The sequence below is a fragment of the Narcine bancroftii genome, chromosome 8, assembly GCF_036971445.1.
Source record: "Narcine bancroftii isolate sNarBan1 chromosome 8, sNarBan1.hap1, whole genome shotgun sequence".
Taxonomy (NCBI): domain Eukaryota; kingdom Metazoa; phylum Chordata; class Chondrichthyes; order Torpediniformes; family Narcinidae; genus Narcine; species Narcine bancroftii.
Window position 1 is genome coordinate 91,052,287 of NC_091476.1, and position 27,639 is coordinate 91,079,925.

Sequence of the window (27,639 nt, forward strand, 5' to 3'; positions counted from 1 at the left end):
CCCCAAACTCATCACCAGACAGACAACACAGCCTTTGGGACTCTTGATAGTCATGACAGGGAATAGTGTTAATACCCCTTACTTTAATATCCCCAATTACCACAACAGTTCTCTTCTCTTGCTCCTCTTGGATCGATCCCTGAACCACATTGCCCTGGTTAGGTTACTCATCCTGACTGCAGCCCTCATTATCAGCCACACAGGGAGCAAGAATTTCCAACCTGTTGGACAAGCTCAAAGCGAAATGTCCTCCAGCACCAAGTCTTGGATCCCCCACCTGCCTCACTAGTTTGTATGGTTAATATTTCCCATCAGCCTTTCTGAATACACCAATATCAATGAATCCACAATTTCAACATGCTGCAAGTGTTACATCCAAAGCTTGATGACTGCAGAAAATATTTACTCAAATAATGCCTGGCATGAGGATATTGGTGAAGCTGGAACTGTTCTCCTTAAACCAGGGTAGTTGGCAAGGGAATCCTGGAATCACCTACCCAGCCAGAATGTCTGCTGGCATTGTAGAGAACATAAGCCCACTGTCTAGATTTTCAGATTGCCAACAGGTGACTTTGGAGTAGGAGGTCCCTCAATCCTTCACCAAAAGAATCCAAAACTGATCACGTTACCTGTTTGTATAATTAAATCATCAGCTAACAACTTACTTAAAGATAACACAAAATCCTCAGTATTTTACCCAAGAACTTCTTTTTTCTTTTTTTTCTTTGGCTTGGCTTCGCGGACGAAGATTTATGGAGGGGGTAAATGTCCATGTCAGCTGCAGGCTCGTTTGTGGCTGACAAGTCCGATGCGGGACAGGCAGACACGGTTGCAGCGGTTGCAGGGGAAAATTCGTTGGTTGGGGTTGGGTGTTGGGTTTTTCCTCCTTTGTCTTTTGTCAGTGAGGTAGGCTCTGCGGTCTTCTTCAAAGGAGGTTGCTGCTCGCCGAACTGTGAGGCGCCAAGATGCACGGTTTGAGGCGATATCAGCCCACTGGCGGTGGTCAATGTGGCAGGCACCAAGAAATTTCTTTAGGCAGTCCTTGTACCTTTTCTTTGGTGCACCTCTGTCACGGTGGCCAGTGGAGAGCTCGCCATATAACACGATCTTGGGAAGGCGATGGTCCTCCATTCTGGAGACAAGACCCACCCAGCGCAGCTGGATCTTCAGCAGTGTGGACTCGATGCTGTCGACCTCTGCCATCTCGAGTACTTCGATGTTAGGGATGAAAGCGCTCCAATGAATGTTGAGGATGGAACGGACACACCAGAAAAAGAATACGCCTTCAGTAAGTACTTTTTACAAGCTCAGGTCATCCTACAGTACTTCACAGAAAATTAAGTGTTGTTGAAATGTCAGAACACCTCTATTAATTTGCATGCAATATGATTCCACAAACAGAAAGGAACAAAGATCAAAGAATTATTTCTCTCCAGTCATTTGAGGTTTAGTGAGAGTTTTGTTTTAGGATGTTTTATATCCACAAGAATGGGTTTAATGACTCACCAGGATGTCAACACTTTCAGCGTGGCAGTAGTACATTGAAAGGTCATCCAAGTTCACATGATTCAATTTGCAGCCCAGGGCTCAAAAACCATGACTGCTTGACTCAGAGAAAAGACAGCTGCCATATTTCCCCAGCTTATACCCAATGAGTAAACACTCACTCAAACACCCTTCCCACATTGAGCACACCTTCTCAGCTGAGGAGTTCATTCAATACCTCAAACACGACACAAATAATTAACCCTTCTCTCAGTAACGCAATCATTCAATTACTCACTTGTCTTCCACTCTTTACTTATGGAGACACAGGAGACTGCAGATGTTGGAGTCTGGAGTGAAAAAAATCAAGCTGCTTAAGGAGCCTGCAGCTGTTGAGGCAAAGGTGGGGCTGATGTTTCAGGTCAAGACCCTGCATGAGGGCCATGTCCTGATTTAATTTCTCAGTACTGCAAACTAGCAACCCCTCAACCACCAAAAAATATTTACTTATTTAATCACTTTCTTCCTGACTCGCTTACACTATTTGATTAGTCACTGAATTACCTTTGCCATTCTCATTATCTTGTTTCACCTGAAAGTGCTGTTTGAATGGAGTTCAAGAGAGCTGTTCGCCTTTTTTTTAAAGCCACGTGTTGATCATTTGTGCCTGGGAATAACCTTGTATTCAAGCCTTGCAGGAAATGATAGTGGACTATTTGATTGCCGAAAGCATCACAACCAAGCTGTACCCTGTCATCACCGAATGCCCACACAAGCATCATTTCAGCAGGCATTGCTGATTAGCAATTTGACAGAGGAATGCCTTACTGCTCAGAGGTACCAATGACACCCCTGGTGCCCCAATGGTTCCCATCGCTCTGCTCATTTTGGAATATTTCCTCTAAAGTCAAAAGTAAAACAGGCAATAACCCCAATCATGATGTTTCTAAATTACTGGCATCCGGGAGCAATTTGCCTATTTTCCGCAGTAATATCAGTAAAATGGTTAATGATGTGCATGGAACACTACTGGGACATCTGTGGTGAATTATAGAATTCACTGGTCTTTTTCCATAGTACTTCATTCATAATGTGAAATCTCCTTGTGGGTGTAATAACCCTGAAAACATAATGGAATCGGAAATAAGGTAATCAAAGTGTTACCCTATACACTATCCAGAGCTTAATTTCGATTAAAGTGGGAGGTTTTTTCAATAACGCTGATGTTGAAGTGGATTAGATATGAAAGATGTTGAGCTCGATCATTTCTCTGCAGCGTGATGAGATCAAAGTCCAATACCACGACCAACAAATTGGACAACTGATTTCTAATGTAAACACAATCTTTTCTTTGAAAAGTGCTTTCATGTTACTAAGATTAATGAGATTTTCCAAACATGACTCTGGGACTTCTAAGTTCTCTAGATGCATTTTTTCAAATTGGTTTTAAGCCTTGGGTCTGACCAGTAAAGCTTCAGCAATTATGTGACTTGTTTTTCAAATATGCTCGACCCAAATGGTGAACTATGTCATTGTTTTCATTCCTCAATTACAAATGTAGATCTCAAGGATCTGAGCCAAACACCTAACAAAGAGCCAATTTAGCCAATTTGAAAATCTGATCGCACACTTTGAATTTCTATCGGGTAATTAAAACAAACCATGTGCCTGAATGATGAGAGAGACTGGCTTCCCGATGGCAAGAAGAAACAAATTACACCAGGGAGTTTACAAAAAATCAAAAGCATGAGCCTGTTTGATGGGCAACATCACAGCAGTAAGTTCCATAATTTTAGTGCAAGAGCTTCATATTCACATTTGGAAATTAGATATTGCAATTCACATATGGAACAGAATGTAGTAACTAGCTGTCATCATTAACTGCTCATTAGTTTTCCAGCATTATCCCTCAGCTTCTTCTTTTCTCCAAATCAGGTACTGTGATTGACTGATAACATCTGCCCCTATTGCTGCAGGCATTTACTTAACAACTGGCTTGCAATTTGTGTTTCAAACAGAATACTTAACCAAAGCCCACAGATTATGTTGCATTTATTATTCCCTTCCCCCAAAGTCTCCTTCAACTGCACAATTATAAAAAACAGATATTAACAAAAGATGAAAAGTAATGCCTTTTAAATTGATGAATCCTACAATTATTTAGCAATTCTTGTTTCACATTAGGTAGTTTATGCAAAATGTATTATTTGAAGTGCCTTGCTTGAATTTTAGAATGAGGATGAAAATTTGGAAAGCATTCAAGGACTTGGGGTGTCAGTCTAGCTTGGAGGTATAATGCAAGGATGATGTGAATATTTTATTCTGAATGAACTGCATTTAGTGGAGGATGAAAGTTAAGCAGTTGAGCAAGACCACTGGCAGAATCAAACATCACAAGGGTGAGCAGTGGAGAGGGTGGTTGATGCAGCAATGGTTAACATTTCAGTCAGTGGTGAAAGTCAGCAAACATGTTTTTTTTAGATAGAATATCTGTGATTTTACTGGTCTGAAGAATGTCCGACATCTTGGGCATTGGTCGTTCACACACAAGCAACCAAAACTCAAAATCTCGGTTTCCTTACTTGAGTATAGATGGTATACCGGAAGTGTGGTAATTAAAGAGGCAGGACTTGCAACACACGTCATCTATAAGTGCTATTCATTAGCCTGTTGTTCGCGGAATGCCTGAAGTTAACTTTAGACTGCAGATGTTCTGGGAAATTTACCAGGGGTCTAGGAGGTAAAATATCAGAATGGGAATGGTACCCTCATTACCATTCTGACCTTTTTTTTTAACACAGCCTGCATTCTGGGAAAATGGCGATAATTTCCTGGAACACAGTGGCTATGTAAAAAACATAAAGAAAGCAGCTCAGAAAGTTTCAGAGGTTCTGTGGTATGGAATCCCCTGCTCCAGACAGTGTCTAAGTCCTAAAATTTATGTAAAGTTCAGTTGACTCTTGAGTGCAGATTTATATAGATTCAGATTTAAGATTTATTGTCAGAATGCATACATGACATCATATACAACCCTGAGATATTTTTTCTGCAGGCAAGGCAGAATTACTACTTATTGGAAGTCCAAAAATCTATACACAGCATAGACATGTAAACAGATAACAAATATAAACAAACTGACTGTACAATTCAGAAAATATTAATAAAAAACAATAAAGTGCACAAATAAGAGTCCTTAAATGAGTCCCTGATTGAGTTTTTTTGTTGTTGAGAAGTCTGATGGTGGAGGGGTAGCAGCTGTCCTGAAACTGGTGGTGCGAGTCTTGTGGCACCGATACCTCTTTCCTGATGACAGCAGTGAGAACAGAGTGTGTGCTGGATGGTGTGGGTCTTTGATGACTACTGCTGCTCTCTGATGGCAGCGTTCCATGTAGATGTTCTTGATAGTGGGGAGGGTTTTGTCTTGTAGAAACACAATGCTGAAGAAACTCAGTAGGTCAAACAGTGTCCTTTGTATAGCAAAGGTAAAAATACATAACCAATGTTTCAGGCATAAGCCGTTCATCAAGGTGTGATGTCCTAGGCTGTGTCCACTATCTATTGGAGGGGTGTTGGTGTCCCCATACCAGACCATAATGCAGCCAGTGAGCAAACTTTCCACCACACATCTGTAGAAATTTGCCAGCGTTTTTCAATGGCAAACCTTCAAACTTCTGCAAACTCTTGAGGAAGAAGAGGCGCTGACATACTTTCTTCACGATGCCATTAGTGTGTTGGGTCCAGGAAAGATCCTCCAAGATAGAACTTTCCTCACTCTTTCCACCTCTGATCCCTCAATGATCACTGGACTGTAAACCTCTGAGTTTCCCTTCCTCAAGTCAACAATCAGCTCCTTAGTTTGATGACATTGAGTGCAAGGTTGTTGTTGGTGCACCATTCAGCTAAGCTTTCAATCTTTATCCTGACTCCTCACCTTTCTTAATACAACCCACTATGATGTGATATAATGGGAACATTTGTGGATAGTGTTATTGACTTACCAAGTAGAGTGGGGGTCTAGGATTGCAGCCCTGTGGTGCTCCCATACTGATGGAGATTGTGGAGGAGATGTTCTTACTAATTGTCACTGTGGTCTGGTGCTGAGAAAATCCAGGATCCAATTACACAGATGTTGAATCCCATGTCTTGGAGTTTGCTGATCAGTTTTGAGGGGATGATGGTGTTAAATGCCAAACTGTTGTGAATAAAGAGCATCATGATGAATGTATCTTTGTTTTTCAGGTGTTCCAGGGCATTGTGTAGAGCCAATGAGATGGCATCCACCGTAGACCTGTTGCTGTGATAGGTAAACTCGGACAGGAGCAGGTGCTCTTCAACATCAGCCTTTCAAAACACGCCATCACTGCTGATGTAAATGGTACTCATCGAGTGGTATCCATTTAACTTTAAGCACCAGAGCCTGGTGAAGATTCGTAAATGTTAAATTCTGTGCACAGTATAAGAATTGCCTGATACCAGTGAGGCAGGTTACTACACTCTTCTTGGGCACCAGTATGATTGACGCCTGGTTGAAAACAGGTAGTACTGTTACGGGGGATATTAGAATGGTTATTGGATAAATATGTCTTTAAAAGAGATAAATTGTGTGGTTAGTGTCGGTTATAGTTCGCAGAGTAACACTTCACAAAAGACATCTCATTTAAAATGCAAGAGCTTTGCTAAAGCTGGTCGTTGAGGCTCCAGTTGATTTTGCAGAGACAGTGGAACTCCTTTGGAAAGAACTTCAAAAGGAGGTGAAATTGGAACAGAGTCCAGGCTCAAGTACTGATTAGATCTTTCAAAGATTGGGTTTGAAGCCTTGGGAGAGGTCATTTGGTTTTTACAAGCAGAGAGAGAAAAAAAAAACAGGATTCTTCTCTCAGAGAGAGAGAGAGAGAGAGAGAGAGAGAGAGAGAGAGAGAGAGAGAGAGAAAAGTTAATTCTACAGTAGCAGTTGAGGGTGCAAAATGGCAAGCTGGTAGGCTTGTTGAAAGACCCCATTTGGAAGATGAGTTGTGAGTTCTGAGTTCAGCCTGTTCAAAACCCTTGTAATCCTTACAAGAGGAAATGGCTGGGTAGAGTGTTTCTCCTGAAATAAGGAAAACAAGAGGAACTCTGTGGTGACCTGGAAGAAGAGGTTATCATTTGAAAAACCCATGATGGGGCAAGTTTCTTCGACAAGATACTGAAGTGACTGATTGGAGGAAATCAGTTTGTGTGTGTCCAATGAGCAACAAATATCTCTCTGAAACCAACAAGAAGCTTCCTGAGTGGTATCCATTTAACTTTAAGCACCAGAGCCTGGTGAAGATTCGTAAATGTTAAATTCTGTGCACAGTATAAGAATTGCCTGATACCAGTGAACTTGGAGAAGTGAGAAGTGAATGATTGGACTGTGAAACAAAGAACTTGCCTGGACATGTACACATTACAAATACATGCGCTTAGAATTAGAAGGGGGTAAGTTAAATTAATAGCAATAAGTTAAAGTTTAATGCTGTTATTATGTTTAAAGAAAATTAAAAGCAACTTTTGTTTAAGTAACCATCATCTTGGTGAATTTCAAATACTGCTGGGTTTTGGAGACCTCTGGGCTCATAACAATGCCATGCTTTGCAGGAATGAGACTTTGAAGATATCCATGAATACAATAGTAAGTTGGTCAGCACATATTTTTAATACTTGACCAGGTACTCCATCCAGGCCAGATGCTTTCCCTGGATTTACACTTCCTGAAGGCAGCATGCACGTTATCCTCAGATACAGACAGGATTGGATCATCAAGGGATGTGGGAGTGCAGAGAGGTAGTTCTTCCCTGTTACTGTGGTCAAATACTGTGGTATGGAAGGCATTGAGTTCTTCTGGGAGTGAAGCTTTTCGATCTGCTACTGCACCAGATTTGGTTTTGTGGTAGGTTATGACATTTAGTCGCTGCCACAGCTATCGGATATCCTTTGCTGTTTCCATTTTCATCCAGAATCTCCACTTCACCCAAGAGATGGCTTATATACAGTAAAACCCCTGGTGTCTGGCACCTATCGGCATTGGTAGACGCCGAATAAGTGAACTATCCAGTTGCTTGAGATTGCATGTTGTGCGGTTGATGAACTAGCCACCGTGGGGGGGGGGCCTCCAATTTTAATCTTTTGTCTTTTTTACTTATTTATTTTCTGCAGCTGTTTGAGACAGCTGATTGCTTGAATTATGGATAACAGATTTTACTGCATATTAAGGGTATCCACGCTGGTTAGTGCCGGAAAATGATTCTGAAAAGGTCAGCTGCACTCTTACCGAATAGAGGAGCAGGTACAAGGGGTCACATGGCCTACTCCTGCTTCTATGTATTGAACTGAGGAAGTACTACACTGGCATGGCTTCATCTTTCTGTCTGTCCTCTTAAATGGAAAACCAGCAGTTTGAAGATGAATCAAACCAATATTTGGTCTTTGGGTCAATATCACGAAAACTGCTCATCTTGTTCTGACATTATTTTGAGAGCTTCAATGTGCACATATTCACTGCTGGCCTCCTGAACTATAATCAGGACTACAAAATGATTTCAATAACTAGAAAGCACTGGGCTGAAAAATACCCTGTTATAGTTTTATTTTGTCAAATTGGAAACACTCGTGAGGAATCTGTAGAACGAAGTAACTTGAAAATCCATAGATAGGAGTTTTCTGTTTTCATTCTTTAGACTAAATGCTATTTAGTTCCTGTGATAGATTTATTTGTGTTTTTTCCCTTTGTCCAAATCACTCTGCCTGCAGCAACCACCATTCCTGACCCCACTCCTCCCACCAATATAAATAGTAACCACAATTTATTTCTAGTAACTGATAATGGGAGCTCCCATATATATGTCAATCTCTTTCCAATAACAAAGCATCATTAGGTTCAGTACAGTAGATTAGGTTGATTTGCCACCTGGTATTCTCTCACTTGCAGTTAGATTGTGTTGCCCTGCTGGCTGGGAAAAGGAACTAGGGTCAGTTTCCATGCACTTATTCAAAAAGTGAACTTTTTACCCCAAGATTTTCCACCTCATGGCCTGGTGGTTTAGTAGTTGTTACCTCATAATTACACAGCCTCACTGGGACCTCATATCTGAGAGGGGCGCTGGATAAAGTGGCAACTCTCCATCTTCCTGACGGTAGACAAAGTTAAAGAATTTCATGTATGTTACATTCTAAATGTTATGACATTTAGTCGCTGCCACAACTGTTGGGTATCCTTTGCTGTTTCCATTTTCATCCAGAATCTCCACTTCATCCAAGAGATGGCTTATATACAGTAAAACCCCTGGTGTCTGGCACCTATAGGCATTGGTAGACGCTGAATAAGTGAACTATCCAGTTGCTTGAGATTGCATGTTGTGCGGTTGATGAACTAGCCACCATGGTGGGGGGGGGGGGGGGGCACCAATTTTAAACTTTTGTCTTTTTTACCTATTTATTTTCTGCAGTGAACCTTTACCACCAAAATATTGCATTAATTTAAAGAGTCCTTCAACTCTTTCCACAGATCCTGCCTGGCCTGCTGACTGTTTCCAGCATTCTTTGTTTTTATTTTCCACTCAAACTAACTGGTCTGTGTTGGGATTGATACTTTGCATGGACCTCTTCCTATTGTATTTTATTGCAGCTTATCAGCATAATTTTCTGATTTCTCCAGTTGTATTTTAATTGCCTTTTATCTTGTGCCATACATCATATGTTCTCAAAGCACATCATGTTCAACAATTTACTTGATACCTCACTATGGCAGTCAAGTTTCTTTAATTAACCAATGTTGTCACTGTAGCAACCCATTCTTAAAAGTAATTCTTGTATTAGGTAGATCACCCAGCAGTTTTGAGTGATCTGAACCAGTTCTGAACAGGTTGTAACCTCAGCTACAACCACAGGCATGAGTGAAAAAGATATATGTAATTACATAATGCATTCACATCCCAATGCAGTCAGAGTGTTACTTTTGAAATACGTTCACTGTTGAAATTAAAAGAATCAAAGGACCAAGTAGAGAAGAGTTTTCTACAAAAGGTTATGGCAATGCCAAACAGGAGTCTGGAAATATCGGGATGCACTCAAAATTCGTAAGTACCTTTCTCTAAAAATGCCTTTATATCTTTTTCTATGGATAATCATTTTTTTGAGGATTTAGAATCGAATGGGGATTAAGAAAATAGAAGCTGGTAAATTTATTACTTTTCAATGAATGAAGGAAAAATTATGCCTCAAATAATTTTTTTTTGTTATTATCAAGTTAAGGTTTTCTTAGTTGGTAAGTTAGGTCATAATTTGATACTACCTAGACAGAATGAATGGAAATTATTGATATGTAAGGGTGGTATAAATTAATTCAAAAAAAGCAGCTCCTAAGTTAGAAATTCATAAATCAAGTTTAAGATGGGAGGTTGATTTAAAAATATGAATAGATGAAAATGACTGGATGCAATTATGTAAGGAAAATATGATGAAAATGATTAATGTTAGGTATAGAGTGGTTCAATATAATTTTCTACATCAATTATATTTAACTTCTCAAAATTTATAAAGTTGAACCCAACTTTATGCTTTAGATGTGATCAGGAAGTCCATTCATCTTTCCATTCTACTTGGGATTGTCCTAGAGTAAAAACCTTTTTGGATAGAGGTAAAAAAAAATTTTTGGAGAAAATATTAGGATCCGATGTTATTTTTGTTGGATAATATTAAAGTGGTTAGACCTAAATTACGATTAACTATGTATCAAACTGAATTTTTACAATTAGTTTTAACTGTTTCTAGGAAGTGCTTAGCCATTACTTGGAAATTAGATACAGACTTAGGGATGGAGAGATGGCATACTGAATTGCATTCTTGTATTCCGCTTGAGAAAATTACATAATCTATCTTTTTTTTAAATGGAGCCCATATTTACATTATGTTGGTTTGAAAATTTGAAGGAGTCTCTAAAAGCCCATCCTGTTGGTAACCCCCAGTTCCAATATTATTTGAATTGAGACGCATTTCTTTTTGACATTCTAACTTTTTTCTCTCTTTCTTTTCTTCGATACTTTAGCAGAGGGTTGGTGGGTTGGGGGGGCGGGTGGGAGGGTTGAGGGGAGTTTACACCACATTTGTACTTAATTTTTTTTCCATTTTAACTTTTTACCTTTCACTGACTGAGGAAGAGTTGTGATCAAAGTGAGTAGTTGGGAGCAGGAAATGGAGAGAGTTCCATAAAGGAAGAGAATAGTGAATGAAAGATCATTGCAGAGTGGGGTAAATGAGGCAGTAGAGTTAGACTGGACAATATACATAATATAATATACATAATAATATACATAATATATACATATAATATCTTCTTCTTTCTCTTCTTTGGCTTGGCTTCGCGGACGAAGATTTATGGAGGGGTAAATGTCCACGTCAGCTGCAGGCTCGTTTGTGGCTGACAAGTCCGATGCGGGACAGGCAGACACGGTTGCAGCAGTTGCAGGGGAAAATTGGTTGGTTGGGGTTGGGTGTTGGGTTTTTCCTCCTTTGTCTTTTGTCAGTGAGGTGGGCTCTGCGGTCTTCTTCAAAGGAGGTTGCTGCCCGCTGAACTGTGAGGCACCAAGATGCACGGTTGGAGGTGATATCAGCCCACTGGCGGTGGTCAATGTGGCAGGCACCAAGAGATTTCTTTAGGCAGTCCTTGTATCTCTTCTTTGGTGCACCTCTGTCACGGTGGCCAGTGGAGAGCTCGCCATATAACACGATCTTGGGAAGGCGATGGTCCTCCATTCTGGAGACATGACCTACCCAGCGCAGTTGGATATTCAGCAGCATGGATTCGATGCTGTCGGCCTCTGCCATCTCGAATACTTCGATGTTAGGGATGAAGTCGCTCCAATGAATGTTGAGGTTGGAGTGGAGACAACACTGGTGGAAGCGTTCTAGGAGCCGTAGGTGATGTCGGTAGAGGACCCATGATTCGGAGCCGAACAGGAGTGTGGGTATGACAACGGCTCTGTACACCCTGATCTTTGTGTGTTTCTTCAGGTGGTTGTTTTTCCAGACTCTTTTGTGTAGTCTTCCAAAGGCGCTATTTGCCTTAGCGAGTCTGTTGTCTATCTCGTTGTCGATCCTTGCATTCGATGAAATGGTGCAGCCGAGATAGGTAAACTGGTTGACCGTTTTGAGTTTTGTGTGCCCGATGGAGATGTGGGGGGGCTGGTAGTCATGGTGGGAAGCTGGCTGATGGAGGACCTCAGTTTTCTTCAGGCTGACTTCCAGGCCAAACATTTTGGCAGTTTCCGCAAAACAGGACGTCAAGCGCTGAAGAGCTGGCTCTGAATGGGCAACTAAACCAGCATCGTCTGCAAAGAGTAGTTCACAGACAAGTTGCTCTTGTGTCTTGGTGTGAGCTTGCAGGCGCCTCAGATTGAAAAGACTGCCATCCGTGCGGTACCAGATGTAAACAGCGTCTTCATTGTTGAGGTCTTTCATGGCTTGGTTCAGCATCATGCTGAAGAAGATTGAAAAGAGGGTTGGTGCGAGAACGCAGCCTTGCTTCACGCCATTGTTAATGGAGAAGGGTTCAGAGAGCTCATTGCTGTATCTGACCCGACCTTGTTGGTTTTCGTGCAATTGGATAACCATGTTGAGGAACTTGGGGGGGCATCTGAGGCGCTCTAGTATTTGCCAAAGCCCTTTCCTGCTCACAGTGTCGAAGGCTTTGGTGAGGTCAACAAAGGTGATGTAGAGTCCTTTGTTTTATAATATACATAATAATATAATATACATAATAATATACATAATATATACATAATAATATACATATAATATACATAATAATATACATATAATATACATAATAATAATACATAATAATATAGCATAATAATATTCCACAGGTTGCTCAGTTAAACAATCTGAGGCAATGCCTTAAGGCTATACACAGGAGCAGTGACATTTTTAATGAGAAGTGATTCCCATAATGATACAATAAATCAGAACAAAAAAACTGTGCTTGAGAAAACTTCAGAGCAGTACAAAGCTGATCCTTGCCCCCTTTGTGGCTTATAAAATATCTAGCATAGTTAATTCATGAAAACAGGAATTTTGAACAAATCTGGGAGACTGGGGACCAGAGGTTTATCACTCTGCAGCTAAATTTAGAGCTCAGCAGAATATTTTTCACATATTTTGCAGCTAATAACTGCTGTACCTAGCCAAGAGACAGACAAACCAGCAGAAGGGCTCCTCCATGGTTTAAGACACCTCTCATTCATTATATTGCTTTCTTTGTTTACTAAACCTGCCATTTCAAATGTTAGTGCATAATAACCATGGCCTCTGCTTGATCTATATCTGTGGTTCCCAAACTTTTTCAGGCTGCCGCCCCCTTGGCTCCCAGGACACATCCCTAACCCACCCCCCCGACCCACACATGCATACAACAAACACATTCTCTTTCTTGGTATTAGGTCGACTGCAAATTTAAAACAACAACTAATCGAACACTGTAAAGATCATGCCATTCACAACAAAATGCAGCAGGAAAAAGTATAAGGAAATGTAATAGCAATGCAGTTACTAGGAAAAGTGCATGACACACAATAATACAAGCACAATGTGAAAATACAAAATCTAACGCTTAACATTAGAAGTTACTATTAGATGAAAACTATGACATGTAGCCAGTAACACATCACCTATATATGTATAACGTGTGCATTCATGAAATACAAGTTAACACTGCCTGATGTTACACAAATATATATAAATTAATATATTGTGTACCGCTACAGAGGAGAACGACAAAACAAAGCATTTCTAGGAAAAAACAAATTTAAAAAGCATGTAAATCGCAGCAAACCACAGCAGAAAGACAGAAGGAAATATTGTGGGGATCCCCCAAACATATTTAAATTATAATATAATTTAAATGTACATTACAAGATTGAAGATAACTTGCAATGCTTACAAACCTGGAGCCTTAGGTCTTGAAGACGTGAAAATGCGATGATCACCAGTCTGGTGTCTGATCTGACTGGTGTGTGGATCATGTCCTGTCCAGACCACGTCATCAAGATACAAACAAACATTCAGACAGCCCCCTCTTTCCTCACCACCCCCTTGGATCTTTCCACCGTCTTCAGTGGTGGGGAGGGGGGGCACTGCCCACTTTGGGAATGACTGATCTAAATTATCTCATGAGATTTTTGTCTTTAATCCAGAAGGTGGTCCCATTGCCCTTCACAGGAGTGAAAATGATCAATGAATGGGAGGATAATGTTTGCCAAGGCAAAACTGAATAAGTATGATTAGAGGAAGCACTTAAAAGTTAGAAATGAAATATTTAAAGGAAATGACAGACCAACAGGAGTTATGGTAAGGGACAAAAGATTTGCCACCAATTCTGGAAGTGGGAAAATGGGCCATGCTGGAAGAATGTTGGAAGTCTGAAATAAAACCAGAATATGCTGGAAGTCCTCAACTAGTCACGATTTATCTGTGCAGTGGAAAACAGATTGAATTTGCATTAAAATTGGAGAAATTGGAAGTAAACAGGGGGCTTTATCTCAAATAAAGTTGAGCATCTTAGTGGCAAGATGGGCAATATTATCAGATGATTTATAGAAAAAAGATAAAGTAATTCATGTAAATGCTGGAGGAACTCAGCTGGTCCTGCGGTGTCCATGAGTTAAAGAAGTATTACCGATGTTTTGAGCCTGCATCCTTCTTTAAGGAAGAAACAAAGAACAAGAAGGCAGCAGAAAAAAGACAAGGATAGCTGGGGTGGAGTCCAGGACAACAAAAGGTGTTAATTACATATGATAAGAGGATTTTGTTCTGTGAAAGGTGACAAAGGGAAAAGAGGGAGCTGGGTTTAATGGAAATTGGAGAAATCAATGTTAATGCCATCCGGTTGGAGGGTTCCCAGACAGAAGATGAGATGTTGTTCCTCCAATTTGCAGGTGGTCCCAGTCTGGCAGTGCATGGACAGACATGTCAGCAAAGCAATGGGATGGGGAATTGAAATGGGTGGTCACTGGAAGATCCAAGTTATTGTTGCTGACAGAGCCGAGGTGTTCAACAATGTGATCTCCCAGTCTGCGCCAAGTCTCTCTGATGTAGAGGAGACCACAATGGGAGCACCAGATGTAGTAGATGACCCCTGCAGATTCACAAGTGAAATGTTGCTTCCCTTGGAAGGACTGGATGGGGCCCTGAATGGTGGTGAGGGAGGATATGCGAGGGCAAGTGGAGGATCTCCTGTGTCACAGGGGTAGGTCCCATGAGGACGATTGGTGTGAGGGAGAAGTGGACTTGTTTTTTGCTCCAGGTTCCAGCATCTGCAGCCTTTTCTGACTCCAAGGTTTTGCATGTGCTGTTTAGCTCTAGAATCTCTGTGGGATCCCTTCATTGCTACATTGGGTTCACATTCTGTTGTCTCCTTGCTGAAATGGGGATGAAATAGTTTCATACTGGCCAGGATCCTTCTTCTTCTTTTTCTTTGGCTTGGCTTCGCGGACAAAGATTTATGGAGGGGTATGACCACGTCTGCTGCAGGCTCGTTGGTGACTGACAAGTCCGATGCAGGACAGGCAGGCACGGTTGCAACGGTTGCAAGGGAAAATTGGTGGGTTGGGGTTAGGTGTTGGGTTTTTCCTCCTTTGTCTTTTGTCAGTGAGGTGGGCTCTGCAGTCTTCTTCAAAGGAGGTTGCTGCCCGCCGAGCTGTGAGGCGCCAAGATGCACGGTTGGAGGTGATATCAGCCCACTGGCGGTGGTCAATGTGGTAGGCACCAAGAGATTTCTTTGAGCAGTCCTTGTACCTCTTCTTTGGTGCACCTCTGTCTCGGTGGCCAGTGGAGAGCTCGCCAAAGAACACGATCTTGGGAAGGCGATGGTCCTCCATTCTGGAGACGTGACCCACCCAGCGCAGTTGGGTCTTCAGCAGCATGGATTCGATGCTTGCGGACTCTGCTAGCTCGAGTACTTCAATGCTGGTAATGAAGTAATTCCAATGAATGTTGAGGATGGAGCAGAGACAGCGCTGATGGAAGCGTTCTAGGAGCCGTAGGTGATGCCAGTAGAGGACCCATGATTCGGAGCCGAACAGGAGCGTGGGTATGACAACGTCTCTGTACACCCTGATCTTTGTGTGTTTCTTCAGGTGGTTGTTTTTCCAGACTCTTTTGTGTAGTCTTCCAAAGGCGCTATTTGCCTTGGCGTGTCTGTTGTCTATCTCTTTGTCGATCCTTGCATCAGATGAAATGGTGCAGCCGAGGTAGGTAAACTGGTTGATCGTTTTGAGTTCTGTGTGCCCGATGGAGATGTGGGGGGGCTGGTGGTCAAGGTGGGGAGCTGACTGATGGAGGACCTCAGTTTTCTTCAGGCTGACTTCCAGGCCAAACATTTTGGCAGTTTCCGCAAAACAGGACGTCATGCGCCGGAGAGCTAGCTCTGAATGGGCAACTAAAGTGGCATCATCTGCAAAGAGTAGTTCACAGACAAGTTGCTCTTGTCTTGGTGTAAGCTTGCAGGCGCCTCAGATTGAAGAGACTGCCATCCGTGCGGTACCAGATGCAAACAGTGTCTTCATTGTTGAGGTCTTTCATGGCTTGTTTCAGCATCACGCTGAAGAAGATAGTAAAGAGGGTTGGTGCGAGAACGCAGCCTTGCTTCACGCTGTTGTCAATGGAGAAGGGTTCGGAGAGCTCATTGCTGTATCTGACCCAACCTTGTTGGTTTTCGTGCAATTGGATAACCATGTTGAGGAACTTCGGGGGGCATCTGAGGGGCTCTAATATTTGCCAGAGCCCTTTCCTGTTCACGGTGTCAAAGGCTTTGGTGAGGTCAACAAAGGTGATGTAGAGTCCAGGATCCATGTAGTAAGAAAACATCCAGATCATTTTTAAAAAGTTAGGGATCTTGTCCTTTTGTGGAAAGTGGTTAAAGTGCACAAGAGGTTCAGCGTGATTGAGTGCAAGCCAAGCTGGCCTCATGAGAAGGTCAGATAATGTAGTAAAAGAAGCAGGGAATCATGAGGAAGGAGTCATTCAACATTAAGCCATTTCTACCTCCTAACCAAGATCCACAAATCCAAATGTCCCGGCAGACCGATTGTGTCCGTGTGATCCACTTACCTTGACTCTGCTTTGTCCCCTCCAGTCAAGTCCCTCCCCACCTACATCCAGGACAAGTTACATGCCCTCCATCACTACAACAAATTCCAGTTCCCTGAACTCAATTGCCTTATGCTTACTATGGATATTGAATTCCTACCTCCATCCCCCATACTGAAGGCCTCAAAGCCCTTCATTTCTTTCTGGACAATAGAACCAACCAGTCCCCCTCCACCACCACCCTCCTCCAGCTGGCAGAACTTATCCTCATCCTCAATAATTTCTTCTTTGACTCATCCCACTTTCTCTAGATCTAAGGGGTAGTCATGGCTACCTGCATGGGCCCCAGCTATGCCTGCCTTTTTGATGGCTATGTGTTGGGTCTACACAGGCAATGCCCCTCAACTCTTCTGCTGCTATGTCGATGTCTACTTTGGTGCTGCCTCATGTACATATGATGAGCTTGTTGACTTCATCCAGTTTGCTGCCAACTTCCACCCAACCTCATATTCACTTGGTCCATCTCAAGCAACACTCTCCCTTTCCTCGATCTCTCTGTCTCAATCTCAGGAGACAAACTCTCGACTGTCCTCTTCTATAAACCCACCAACTCCCACACCTACCTCAACTACACCTCTTCACACCTTGTCCCCTGTAAGGATTCCATTCCATTCTCTCAATTCCTCCATCTCCATCGCATCCACACACAGGATGAGGTCTTCCATGCTAGATCATGAAAAATGTTCTCCTTCGAACAACATGGCTTTCCCTTTACCACCATCAACTCAGCGCTCACCTGCATACACTCCATTACCCACATATCTGCCAAGGTTCCCTCTGCCCAACATTCAACAAGAATTCTTCTTGTCCTCACCTACTCTCCCACCAGCCTCCACACCAATCACATCCAACTCTGCCATTCCTGTCACCTATCATGTGATCCCACCACTAGACATATATTCCCCTCTCCTCCTTCTTCAGGGACTGCTCCCTCCGTGACTCCCTTGTCCACTCCTCCCTCCCTACCAATCATCCCCTTCATTTCTTTCTGGACAATAGAACCAACTAGTTTCCCTGCCCCCCCCAACACTACCACCTGTGTGACCGAAGGTGGTGCTCCACTTGCTCCTATTTCACCACCATTTAAAGCCCCAAATAGTCCTTTCAGGGGAAGCAACATTTCACTTGTGAATCTGCAGGGGTCATCAACTGCATCTGGTGCTCCCATTGTGGTCCCCTCTACATCGGAGAGACTGGACTCAGACTGGGAGATCGCTTTGTTGAGCTCCTCGGCTCTGCCTGTAGCAATAGCGTGGATCTCCTAGTGGCCACCCATTTCAATTTTCCCCTCCCATTCCCTTGCTGTCATGTCTATCCATGGCCTCATGCACTGCCAAACTGAGACCACCCACAAATTGGAGGAACATCTCATCTTCTGTTTGGACAACCTCCAACCGGATGGCAATAATATAGACTTCTCTAGCTTTCAATAAACCCCCGTCGCCTTTTCCTATCTTGTCTTTCCATTCCATCTCCTTTCGCACTAACATGATAAATTCTTACCATATCCAATTAACACCTTTTGTTGGTCTGGATTCCTCCCCTAGCCAGTATTGTCTGAATTCTGAGACTTTCTGAGATTTCCTGCTTCTGGCTTATTTTTTGAAGAAGGGCTCAGGCCCAAAACATCAGCGATATATCTTTGTCTCCTATAGACATGGAAAAGACCGGCTGAGTTCCTCCAGCATTTCAGTGTGTTTTTACTACAATCACAGCGTCTGCAGACTTTTGTTTCACTCAACATTTGCAAACTGATGTTAAGAGAGAGAGGGTAAGAGAATGAATTGCCCAAGAGAGACTAGAGGGAATAGAAGTATCAAAGCAAAGGAATAAGCATAGATTAGCAGCGATCATTCCTGGCTCAGTCAGGTCCTTGAAATGTTCGCTGCATGGGAATTATTTAATTGGGTCTCATTCCTGCTACTCATTTCACCTCCTGTCTTTCTTATTGGGAACCATTTCCGCCCACCTTTCGGGAAGAGTCATGGGGTCAGAGAAATGCACCACTAAAATAAGGACCTTCAGTCATCAGCCATGCGGTTACACTCATCCTACATTAATCCATTTTTTATTCACAAGATATAGGAGCAGAAGTAGGCCCATTGGCCGATCGAGTCTGCTCTGCCATCCTCCCACTCAGCCCCACTCCCCGGCTTTCTCCCTGTAACCCTTGATCAAATACCTGTCAATCTCTGCTTTAAATACACCCTACAACCTCACTTTCACAGCCGTCTGTGGCAACAATTGCCACAGAATCACAACCCTCTAACTAGTGAAATGTTTCTGTGCCTCTGTTTTAAATTGATGCTCTTCCTGAAGTTATTCTCGAATCCCCTACCATGGGAAGCATTTTTGCCACATCTACTCTGTCCAGGCCTTTCAGCATTCAAAATACCTCTATGAGGTCCTTCTGTACTCCATTGAGTATGGTCCAAGAGTTGACAATTATTCCTCATATGCTAACCTTTTCATTGTTGGTTTCATTCAGTAAATCTTCTCTGAACCCTCTCCAATGACAGCACGTCTTTTCTCAAATAAGGTGCCCAAACCTGTACACAGTACTTCAAGTGAGATCTCACCAAAGGAAAGTTCCCTATAGAATCTCAAAATTTCATCCTTGCTCTTGTTCTGCCCATATTCACATTAACTTTCCCCAGTCACCAGAAAGGGAGTGTCAGCATGATTGATCAGTCAATTATCTTTTGCAACAGGAAATTGTGAATATTTATGATCTATTTTCTTATTAACTCAATTAAGTATACTATTGTAGTTGATTATTAGTTGTTCTATCGTTTTTGTTCAACTTCCTGTTCAGCTGCCGCAGAGAAGAATTTTGTTGTGCATGTCAATTATTTTGCTCACCTCTACAAAAAATTCATGAGACATAATTTTCCATGCAGAAAGCCATGCATAATCAGTCCTTGCATTTCCAAACACAACCAGATCCTGTGTCTGAGAATTCCTGCCAACAAATTTCCCACCACTGACAATTCCCAAGGCTATCCTTGCAGATCTTCCTAAATGAAGACATAATATTATCCAATGGATGATATTTCCCCCATAAGACACAAATGCAATTCCTCTTGCAGTCATACAAAATATAGCTTTGATCACAGAGTATTGCCCACCCCATTACAAGGAACATGTGGTAAGAATGGAGAGTGTGCAGAAAGGAGACATTAGTATTTTGACTGGAATGGAGGACTGCAATTAAAAGTAAAGATTGAAAAAGCTGGATTTATTCTCAACAAAATAGAGGAGGCTGAGGAGTGACCTTATGAAGATTTATGAAGGACATTGATAGTGTTATCAGAGGCTTTTTCCAAGGTAAGGGAGTCTGAAAGAAGTTTAAGTTCAGAGTGGAGATAGTTATCTGGACCAAACTGCCAGAGGAGGTGGTAGAGACAGATATAATTACAACATTTAAAAGCCATTCTGACAAGTACTTACAAGGGAAAGGTGTTGAGGAATATGACTTAATAAAGGGCAATGGGGTTAGCATAGATGAGTGTCACAGTTGTTTCCAAACCAAAATTACAAGGTGTTAATAGAATTTAGGCAGTGGATGACAATTAAACTACTGAATGATCATGAAAATAGAAAAAAAAAGTAAATTTGATTACTTAATGAGTGTGTGGTTCATAAAAAAATAATTAACTGGAAAGATCAAATACTCTCATTTCTGGAATGAGGTCACCCTCTCCTGACCCTGGCAAATGCACAAACAACTGAGCTACAGCTGACAAGTTTTCTTCAAGGAATTATCGAATTGGAGATACTGTATTCACTATGGGGGAAAAAAAAGCCAGCAATTGGCAGGTGCACCTTCATCCAATATTCAGTAAGTGAAATTATTTATCCACTGTGAAACTAAATAGATGGCCTGGCCATCTTCCAGATTGGGGACATTCAAGTATTAAAATCTAGCCATCCGCTGTGACCGTGAGCTTCAAACATGTGATCTTTCAACTGAAATATTAAACCAAAATCCTGCCTGCTACCTCCCATGGATACAAGAGATCCCATAGACTATATCAACAAGCAAGTGAGTTATCCATATTGTTCTGGTGAATGTTTATCCTTCAACCAATGTCACCAAAAATACAGTATTGTTATTCATGCAGTGCTATTTGTAGGAGTTCACTGTGTACAATTGGGTCACATTACCATTGTGGTTGTGTCATAAATTTAAAAAAAAAACGGGTTGGGACATGCAGTAGCAGTCAAAGGTGGCAATATAATGCAAAGTTTCTCCTTTTTAATTTAAGAAGTGGCTGCAAAAAGTCATATGACCTCTTGAGCCTGCATTGCCATTCAATGTTCAGAACTGACATTCTATCTTCTTTGCTTTCCTGCACTAACCCCATATCCAAAATGTCAGATCTAATTTAGTTCCAGATAAAAAGGTCAAGGGGATATTTAATGATGACATTTTAAATTAGGTTGTGTTTGATAACATCAATCAAACTCCATCTTTGAGTAGGAGAATCAATAATGGGTGAGTATTAAATTAAAGCTGTCACTAAATGAGTGAGGAAAGGTTAGTAGAGTTTTCTTTCTGCACAGTGGGTAGAGCACAAAATCCTTGTCATTAGTATTAGTCGAGCCAGAGAATATTGCCCCCTTGAAAGAGAAAATCTACATTTTTTAAAGCAGAGCATAATAGTCTCAATGGAGAGACTACTGGGCAGTGAGATTAGTTTGGATGATCTAAAAGTAACAGATAGGAAATATGACGATTGCTATAATTTTGGCCAAACTGTTGCAACAGTCAGTCTACAAACAAGAAAATGCAAGTAGGAATGTGATCACTGACCAATTAGCCTGGTCTTAAAATCTCTCTCCACAGATGGTGACTGATACGTTGAGGATTTCCAGTATTTATTGTTTCATTTCAGTTTACCAATGTCTGAAATATTTTGCTTTTTGGTTTAATTGCACTAGTTGCATGAGTAACTTTGGTCATGACATCAGGAAAACATTATTCTTTAATAGTACTGGAATAATGGGCTCCCAGACAGTATCTCTGTAGATTATCTCTCTTCTAAATAGTTGCACCAATCCAAAACTCAATCAGATAACCCTCAACAATAACCTGTGTGATAAAGTCCTGTAATCACATGCTTCTGATGCTAACACAACACCCATAAACACCAAGTGACAGAACATGAGAAAATAGCTGTGGAAATTGGCCGACTGGCACCTAAGTTTGGTCCATCATTCAATGATCTGATCTCCTCTGTCAAATTATCTTCTGTGCCAGTTCCACATCCCCTCAATTCTCCACTTTCAATTTCAAAAATGTATCTACCTTCTCTTCAGCTATCTTTAGTGATCCAGCCACTTTATTTCTCCAGGGTAAAAAATTCTAGAAAGAAATTCACATGTAACTGATTTAAATGACTATTCCCTTGTCTTGGGTTACCCCTCATTCAAGATCCCCCCCATTGGTGAAGACATCTCAATATCTAGCTTGTTATGGCCCCTTGGGATTTTGTTTCAATAAGATCACCCATGTTTTCTAAACTATAATCAGACAACCCTATTATCTCACAAATTAGTTCAGTAACTCTCTTGTGGAGTTACTCTCTCTCCAATCCAATACTTTACAGCTATTGCCTCACAGGTCCAGCCACCTGGATCTAATCCTGACTTTAATACTGCAAGAAAGTGTGGAGTTTGCACATCCTCTCAGTGGCCACGTGGGTTCCCCCATCAGGGGCTCGGTTTCCTCCCAAATCCCAAAGACATGCTGGTTAAGAGGTTAAATGACCTCTGTAAATTGCTCCTAGAATGAAGATGAGGAGTAAAATCTGGAGGGGCATTGGTAGGAATGTGGGGAAATAAATGGAATTAGTGTAAATTGGTACAAATGGGTGCTTGATTGTCAGTTCAAACTGAGCAGGCCAAAGAGCCTGTTTCCTTGCTGCGCTAGTCCAAAAATACTGAACCAAAACTTAAGTACTCACAATATCTGATATCACTTAAAAAATATTTTTAAACTTAAACCCCCTTGTAAATAAAGGGCTTGTGTCTTTCTTTTGAACCTTTATGCTACCTTTTTGTTTCATGTATAAGAACACCTCGATCCATCACAAATTACTCCACTAATTTGTAGTCTCTGTATTTAGAAAATGCATAATCTTACATTAAATTCACCAGGTTTTTTGTGCTATCAGTCCACCTTCCTATATCCTGGCTGCAGAAAAAAGATATCATAGCATTCCCTCCCACTTGTTTCCAGTTTATCAGCAATCTTAAAACTTGATCTTTTTCATTCCTAAATTCATTTAATTATATCATTGATCTGTACATTCAACTCCATTTACATTTTTATCAGTCAAAAGAAAAAAACTGGAAAAACTTAATTATACATACAAGATTAGTACACTTTAAACCCAATTTTTTTTTCTTGAAAACCTTAGTGGCTAGGCACTTCCTACATTTACATTTCATATTGTGCTACTCCGTTGATTCTTCTTTCTTTTAAGTTTGCTTTGCTCTTAGAATTCATGGGAAAGAGCATATCAGGGAAAAGAATCAATCATATAGTAAGAATATCTAATCACATAGGGCCGAATAAATCAATCTCATCTAGATTAAATTTAGCCATAATTATTATACAGAATTGCTGTAGTGTATGACAGCACCACACATGCATTATATTTTTTTAAAATCTTGATTTATCTTTATTCTTTCATGCTCCATTTATCTTTATGGGTTTCATTTAGAAATTTGTTTCCATTTCTCCCATTTTTCTGCTATAATTGCACACTATTACACAGGTACAGTTCTTACTCTAAGTCTCTAGGTGGCATTGCAATGCCACCTAGTGTCAAATTCTTCATCAAACATCAATGGACAAACAGGGAAAGGAAACTGCAAGTTCCACAAATTCACAAATGTTTAGTGTTTGAACAGCTTTTTTATTTAAATAATTTGCAATGCACTGATTTGTCTGCATTTTCATTTTTTAAGCAGCTATAATGGTAAACAAATAAAACCGCATATGCCCATCAAGCAGCATCAGTGGAAAGAGAAACCAATTAACATTCAAGGCCAATAAGCCTTCCTTAGAATGGTTCTCTTTCCTCAGATGCTGTTTGACTGGCTGAGTTCTTGTCATGTAAAACTGTGATTACCACAACAGAAAATTAACATTTAAAATAGTTATCAAAATATGAAGTCTTTACAATCGAAAAGAAATTCTCAATATACAAAAAGTCAATGTAAAATAATTAATTGTAAAAAATCTTCAAAATGGGGTGGTTGATTGGTCCCACAGAGTGATTCTTTGTTGTCAAGTTAGCCATGCCTCACACAGAATTCTTTATCATCAGATTTAAAAAAACTCTGGCTTCTGCCCAGAACATACTGAAAGGGAATTGCTTTTTAAATATGACATAGAACAAGATTGTTCTGCCCAACCAGTTCACATGAGCCATTTTAAATCCTCGTGTATACACCATAGAAATAGGCTATTTGGTCCATCTCATCCATGCCTAACAGTGGGCACCCTTCCACATTAATTTCATTGCCGATCCCTTGGTCCAGAGCCCCATTCCTAAGCAATTCAAGTGCTCATCTAGAGATTTCTTGTATGCTGTCAGTGAACCAAGTTGCCCTTGCTATTTTTCAGCTATGATTTTTAAATGTTACTACTATCTCAATCAATCAGACCTTTAGAATCACAACTTTGGGTAAATCTTCATAGAAGTTTCTTACAATTTATCTGTCCCCTGGAGCAACTCCTCAATCTTAAAGGTTTCACCCTTGTTTTCAAATAATTCCCTGTTTCTCTGCAATTTTCTGACAACAATGATTTGTGATATCTACGTTCCTTTATTTTCATTTTCTTACAACACTGATTTTAACATCTTTGAAAGCCATCTCTCTTCATGCATGAATTCACTCCCCAAACCTTTCTGTTTCCTTCCTTCCCGCTAAAGGTGCTCTTACAACCTACCTCTTTTATCAAATTTTTGACCTATAATCACACAATTTGGTGCCAAATGTTTTTGCTCACATATACCTGAACAGCCTTGAGATATTTCACTATGTTGGAAGTCACTATATAAGAGCATAGAAACCATCTCCCTCTGTTTGCTTTTTATGATGTTCGGTCACCATTTTAAACTAGCAAATAACCCTTTAACCTCCTCTATTCAAATAAAATAACTCAAATTTTCCTAGTCTTTGTTTTTCAGATACCTGGCAGCAACATAGGAAACCTGTAGTGCATTTTCTTCTATTACCTCAATGATTGTAGAGACCAAAATTCCAGCTTGAAATCCTTTTTGTGGTTTTGTATAGATTCACCAGATTAATCCCTTAGGTACGGTCTCAGACGTAAATTAGAGTTAAACTGTGAGAAGGCAGGATGTGTATTATGCCTTATATATTCTGATATTATTTTAATGTAAAATGCTGCATCTTATTTCAAGTCACCTTTGTTTATCGTTCATACCATGCTCGCACGGTAAATACAAGGTAGTGTTTCTCCAGGACCATGGAGCATAAACTTGTTAGAAGTTAAACACATTAAAATATTAAGATGTTTACAGTAACACTAAGACACATACAATAAAATATATACAGTAATCTAGATTGTTGGAATTTGCAGATAAGGAAACAAAGGTTATTTCCCATTTCTCCAGTATTCTCAAACACAGAAATGAAATATTTTCTGATTAAGTCTCTGTTAATCATCCGAAGACTGGAAGCAAAACTCTGTAAAAAAAAGGCAACAAGGGCCCTGGGTTAAACAGACAAGATTCGTCTTTTTAACCCATCTACAGTTGCTCATTTTTGTTCAGATATAAGAATTGTGAGTGGCCATTTGATATGAAGGGACACTTACCATTTGTATCTCCATGGATTCATAGGAAAAAGGGAGACCAGACTGGTTGAAAAATGTTTGTGCCAGTATATATCATCCATCAGTACCCTTATTTTGTGCTGACATTTCTGTAATTTTGTAGTCATTCTCTCCAAATTTTTACATGTTCTCACTGCTAGCCTTTTATTTCCACTGCTCTATTCAAAGTAAATCTCTTAATTTCCTTTCCAACAGAAACCACATACCTCTGGGAAATGGTAAAAAAATTTAAAAAAACAAACAATTCATTTGGATTTTTTTTCTTTTAAAAACGAGAACTGACATTTAAATTAATGCTAGTCTACTGCTCCTTGAGAGGTATTTCAATATCCACCACCATGGTTTTCACAAAAATAAACTTTTAGGTAAGTTACAAATCCTGCTTTCACACACAGAGTCCAAGGACTCTGTAGATTGCTTCTCAGAAGCTTCGAAGAGGTTTTGCTTCTATATGTTCCACAATATAATGAGGAAATAGTAGAATTAAGCCTGCCAGAAATCCCACAATCAATATACACAGCAGACAATAGCGGCCAATAAAGAATTCGTCAATGATCTGCAAGAAAAAAGAAGGAATGTATTCAACTTTCAATACTTTCTTGCACCAAGAGAACAAACAGGTAATTTGCTTATTTAGTTAAAGCAAAGCAACTTAACAAGCAACAAGCAGATAGTCTTGCAAATGTCTTTTCCTCTCTTCACAGGAAAACCTCAGCTGCAACTAAATGCCTCCCTCTATCCAGATCCCATAGCTAAGGAACTAAGCATGTGAAAAAAATTAAGAATTTCCATTTGAATATAATATCTAATGACCCTTATCCTAACAGACAATGCATAAATGCTCCAATAACATTTTGCCAAAGATAAACTTTACCTGAGTGTGGTCCTGAGATACAGATCAAAGGTCAAGATTTTGATTATCAGTCTGTGCTGAGTTAAATTTTCTGAGTCAGAATGATGGGAACATCAGTGCAAATGATCTGTGTCCTAAACTAAGGATGGAGAAAAAATAAGCTCCCAGTCATGAGAGCTACCTGAATATATCCTACTTTACTAAAAAAAAGACAAATGTGTGCAGTAATTTTACTCTAGAAAGAACCCACACTTTAAGGAGTAAACAATAAAGGTTTATTTAATTAGCATTCTACATGCCCCAAAGTTGGGAAAAAATACAGAATAACTCTGAATGTAAACTCTCTTCTTTTCTTTGGCTTGGCTTCGCGGACGAAGATTTATGGAGGGGGTAAATGTCCACGTCAGCTGCATGCTCGTTTGTAGCTGACAAGTCCGATGCGGGACAGGCAGACACGGTTGCAGCGGTTGCAGGTGAAAATTGGTGGGTTGGGGTTGGGTGTTGGGTTTTTCCTCCTTTGCCTTTTGTCAGTGAGGTGGGCTCTGTGGTCTTCTTCAAAGGAGGTTGCTGCCCGCCAAACTGTGAGGCGCCAAGCTGCACGGTTTGAGGCGATATCAGCCCACTGGCAGTGGTCAATGTGGCAGGCACCAAGAGATTTCTTTAGGCAGTCCTTGTACCTTTTCTTTGGTGCACCTCTGTCACGGTGGCCAGTGGAGAGCTCGCCATATAACACGATCTTGGGAAGGCGATGGTCCTCCATTCTGGAGACGTGACCCACCCAGCGCAGCTGGATCTTCAGCAGCGCGGACTCCATGCTGTCAACCTCTGCCATCTCGAGTACTTCGACGTTAGGGATGAAAGCGCTCCAATGAATGTTGAGGATGGAGCGGAGACAATGCTGGTGGAAGTGTTCTAGGAGCCGTAGGTGATGCCAGTAGAGGACCAATGATTCGGAGCCGAACAGGAGTGTGGGTATGACAACGGCTCTGTTCCTCAACATGATTATCCAACTGCATGAAAACCAACAAGGTCGGGTCAGATACAGCAATGAGCTCTCTGAACCCTTCTCCATTAACAATGGCGTGAAGCAAGGTTGTGTTCTCGCACCAACCCTCTTTTCAATCTTCTTCAGCATGATGCTGAACCAAGCCATGAAAGACCTCAACAATGAAGACGCTGTTTACATCCGGTACCGCACGGATGGCAGTCTCTTCAATCTGAGGCGCCTGCAAGCTCACACCAAGACACAAGAGAAACTTGTCCG

At 40.9% G+C, this 27,639-nt stretch overlaps 1 protein-coding gene across 6 annotated transcripts in view; it reads right to left on the reverse strand.

Moving 5' to 3' along the window:
• Window positions 1-27,639, reverse strand: part of tmem218 (transmembrane protein 218) — a 144,991-nt gene that overhangs the window by 101,260 nt on the left and 16,092 nt on the right. For 4 of the 6 annotated variants that reach the window (XM_069894482.1, XM_069894484.1, XM_069894485.1 and 1 more), the window contains one exon: window positions 23,040-26,078. The exons of the other annotated variants lie outside the window; for them this stretch is intronic. In XM_069894482.1, the coding sequence (XP_069750583.1) occupies window positions 25,944-26,078 (135 nt within the window). In that variant the 3' untranslated portion in view covers window positions 23,040-25,943. Of the gene's footprint in view, window positions 1-23,039; window positions 26,079-27,639 lie in introns of those variants that run through there. 6 annotated transcript variants of the gene reach the window in all.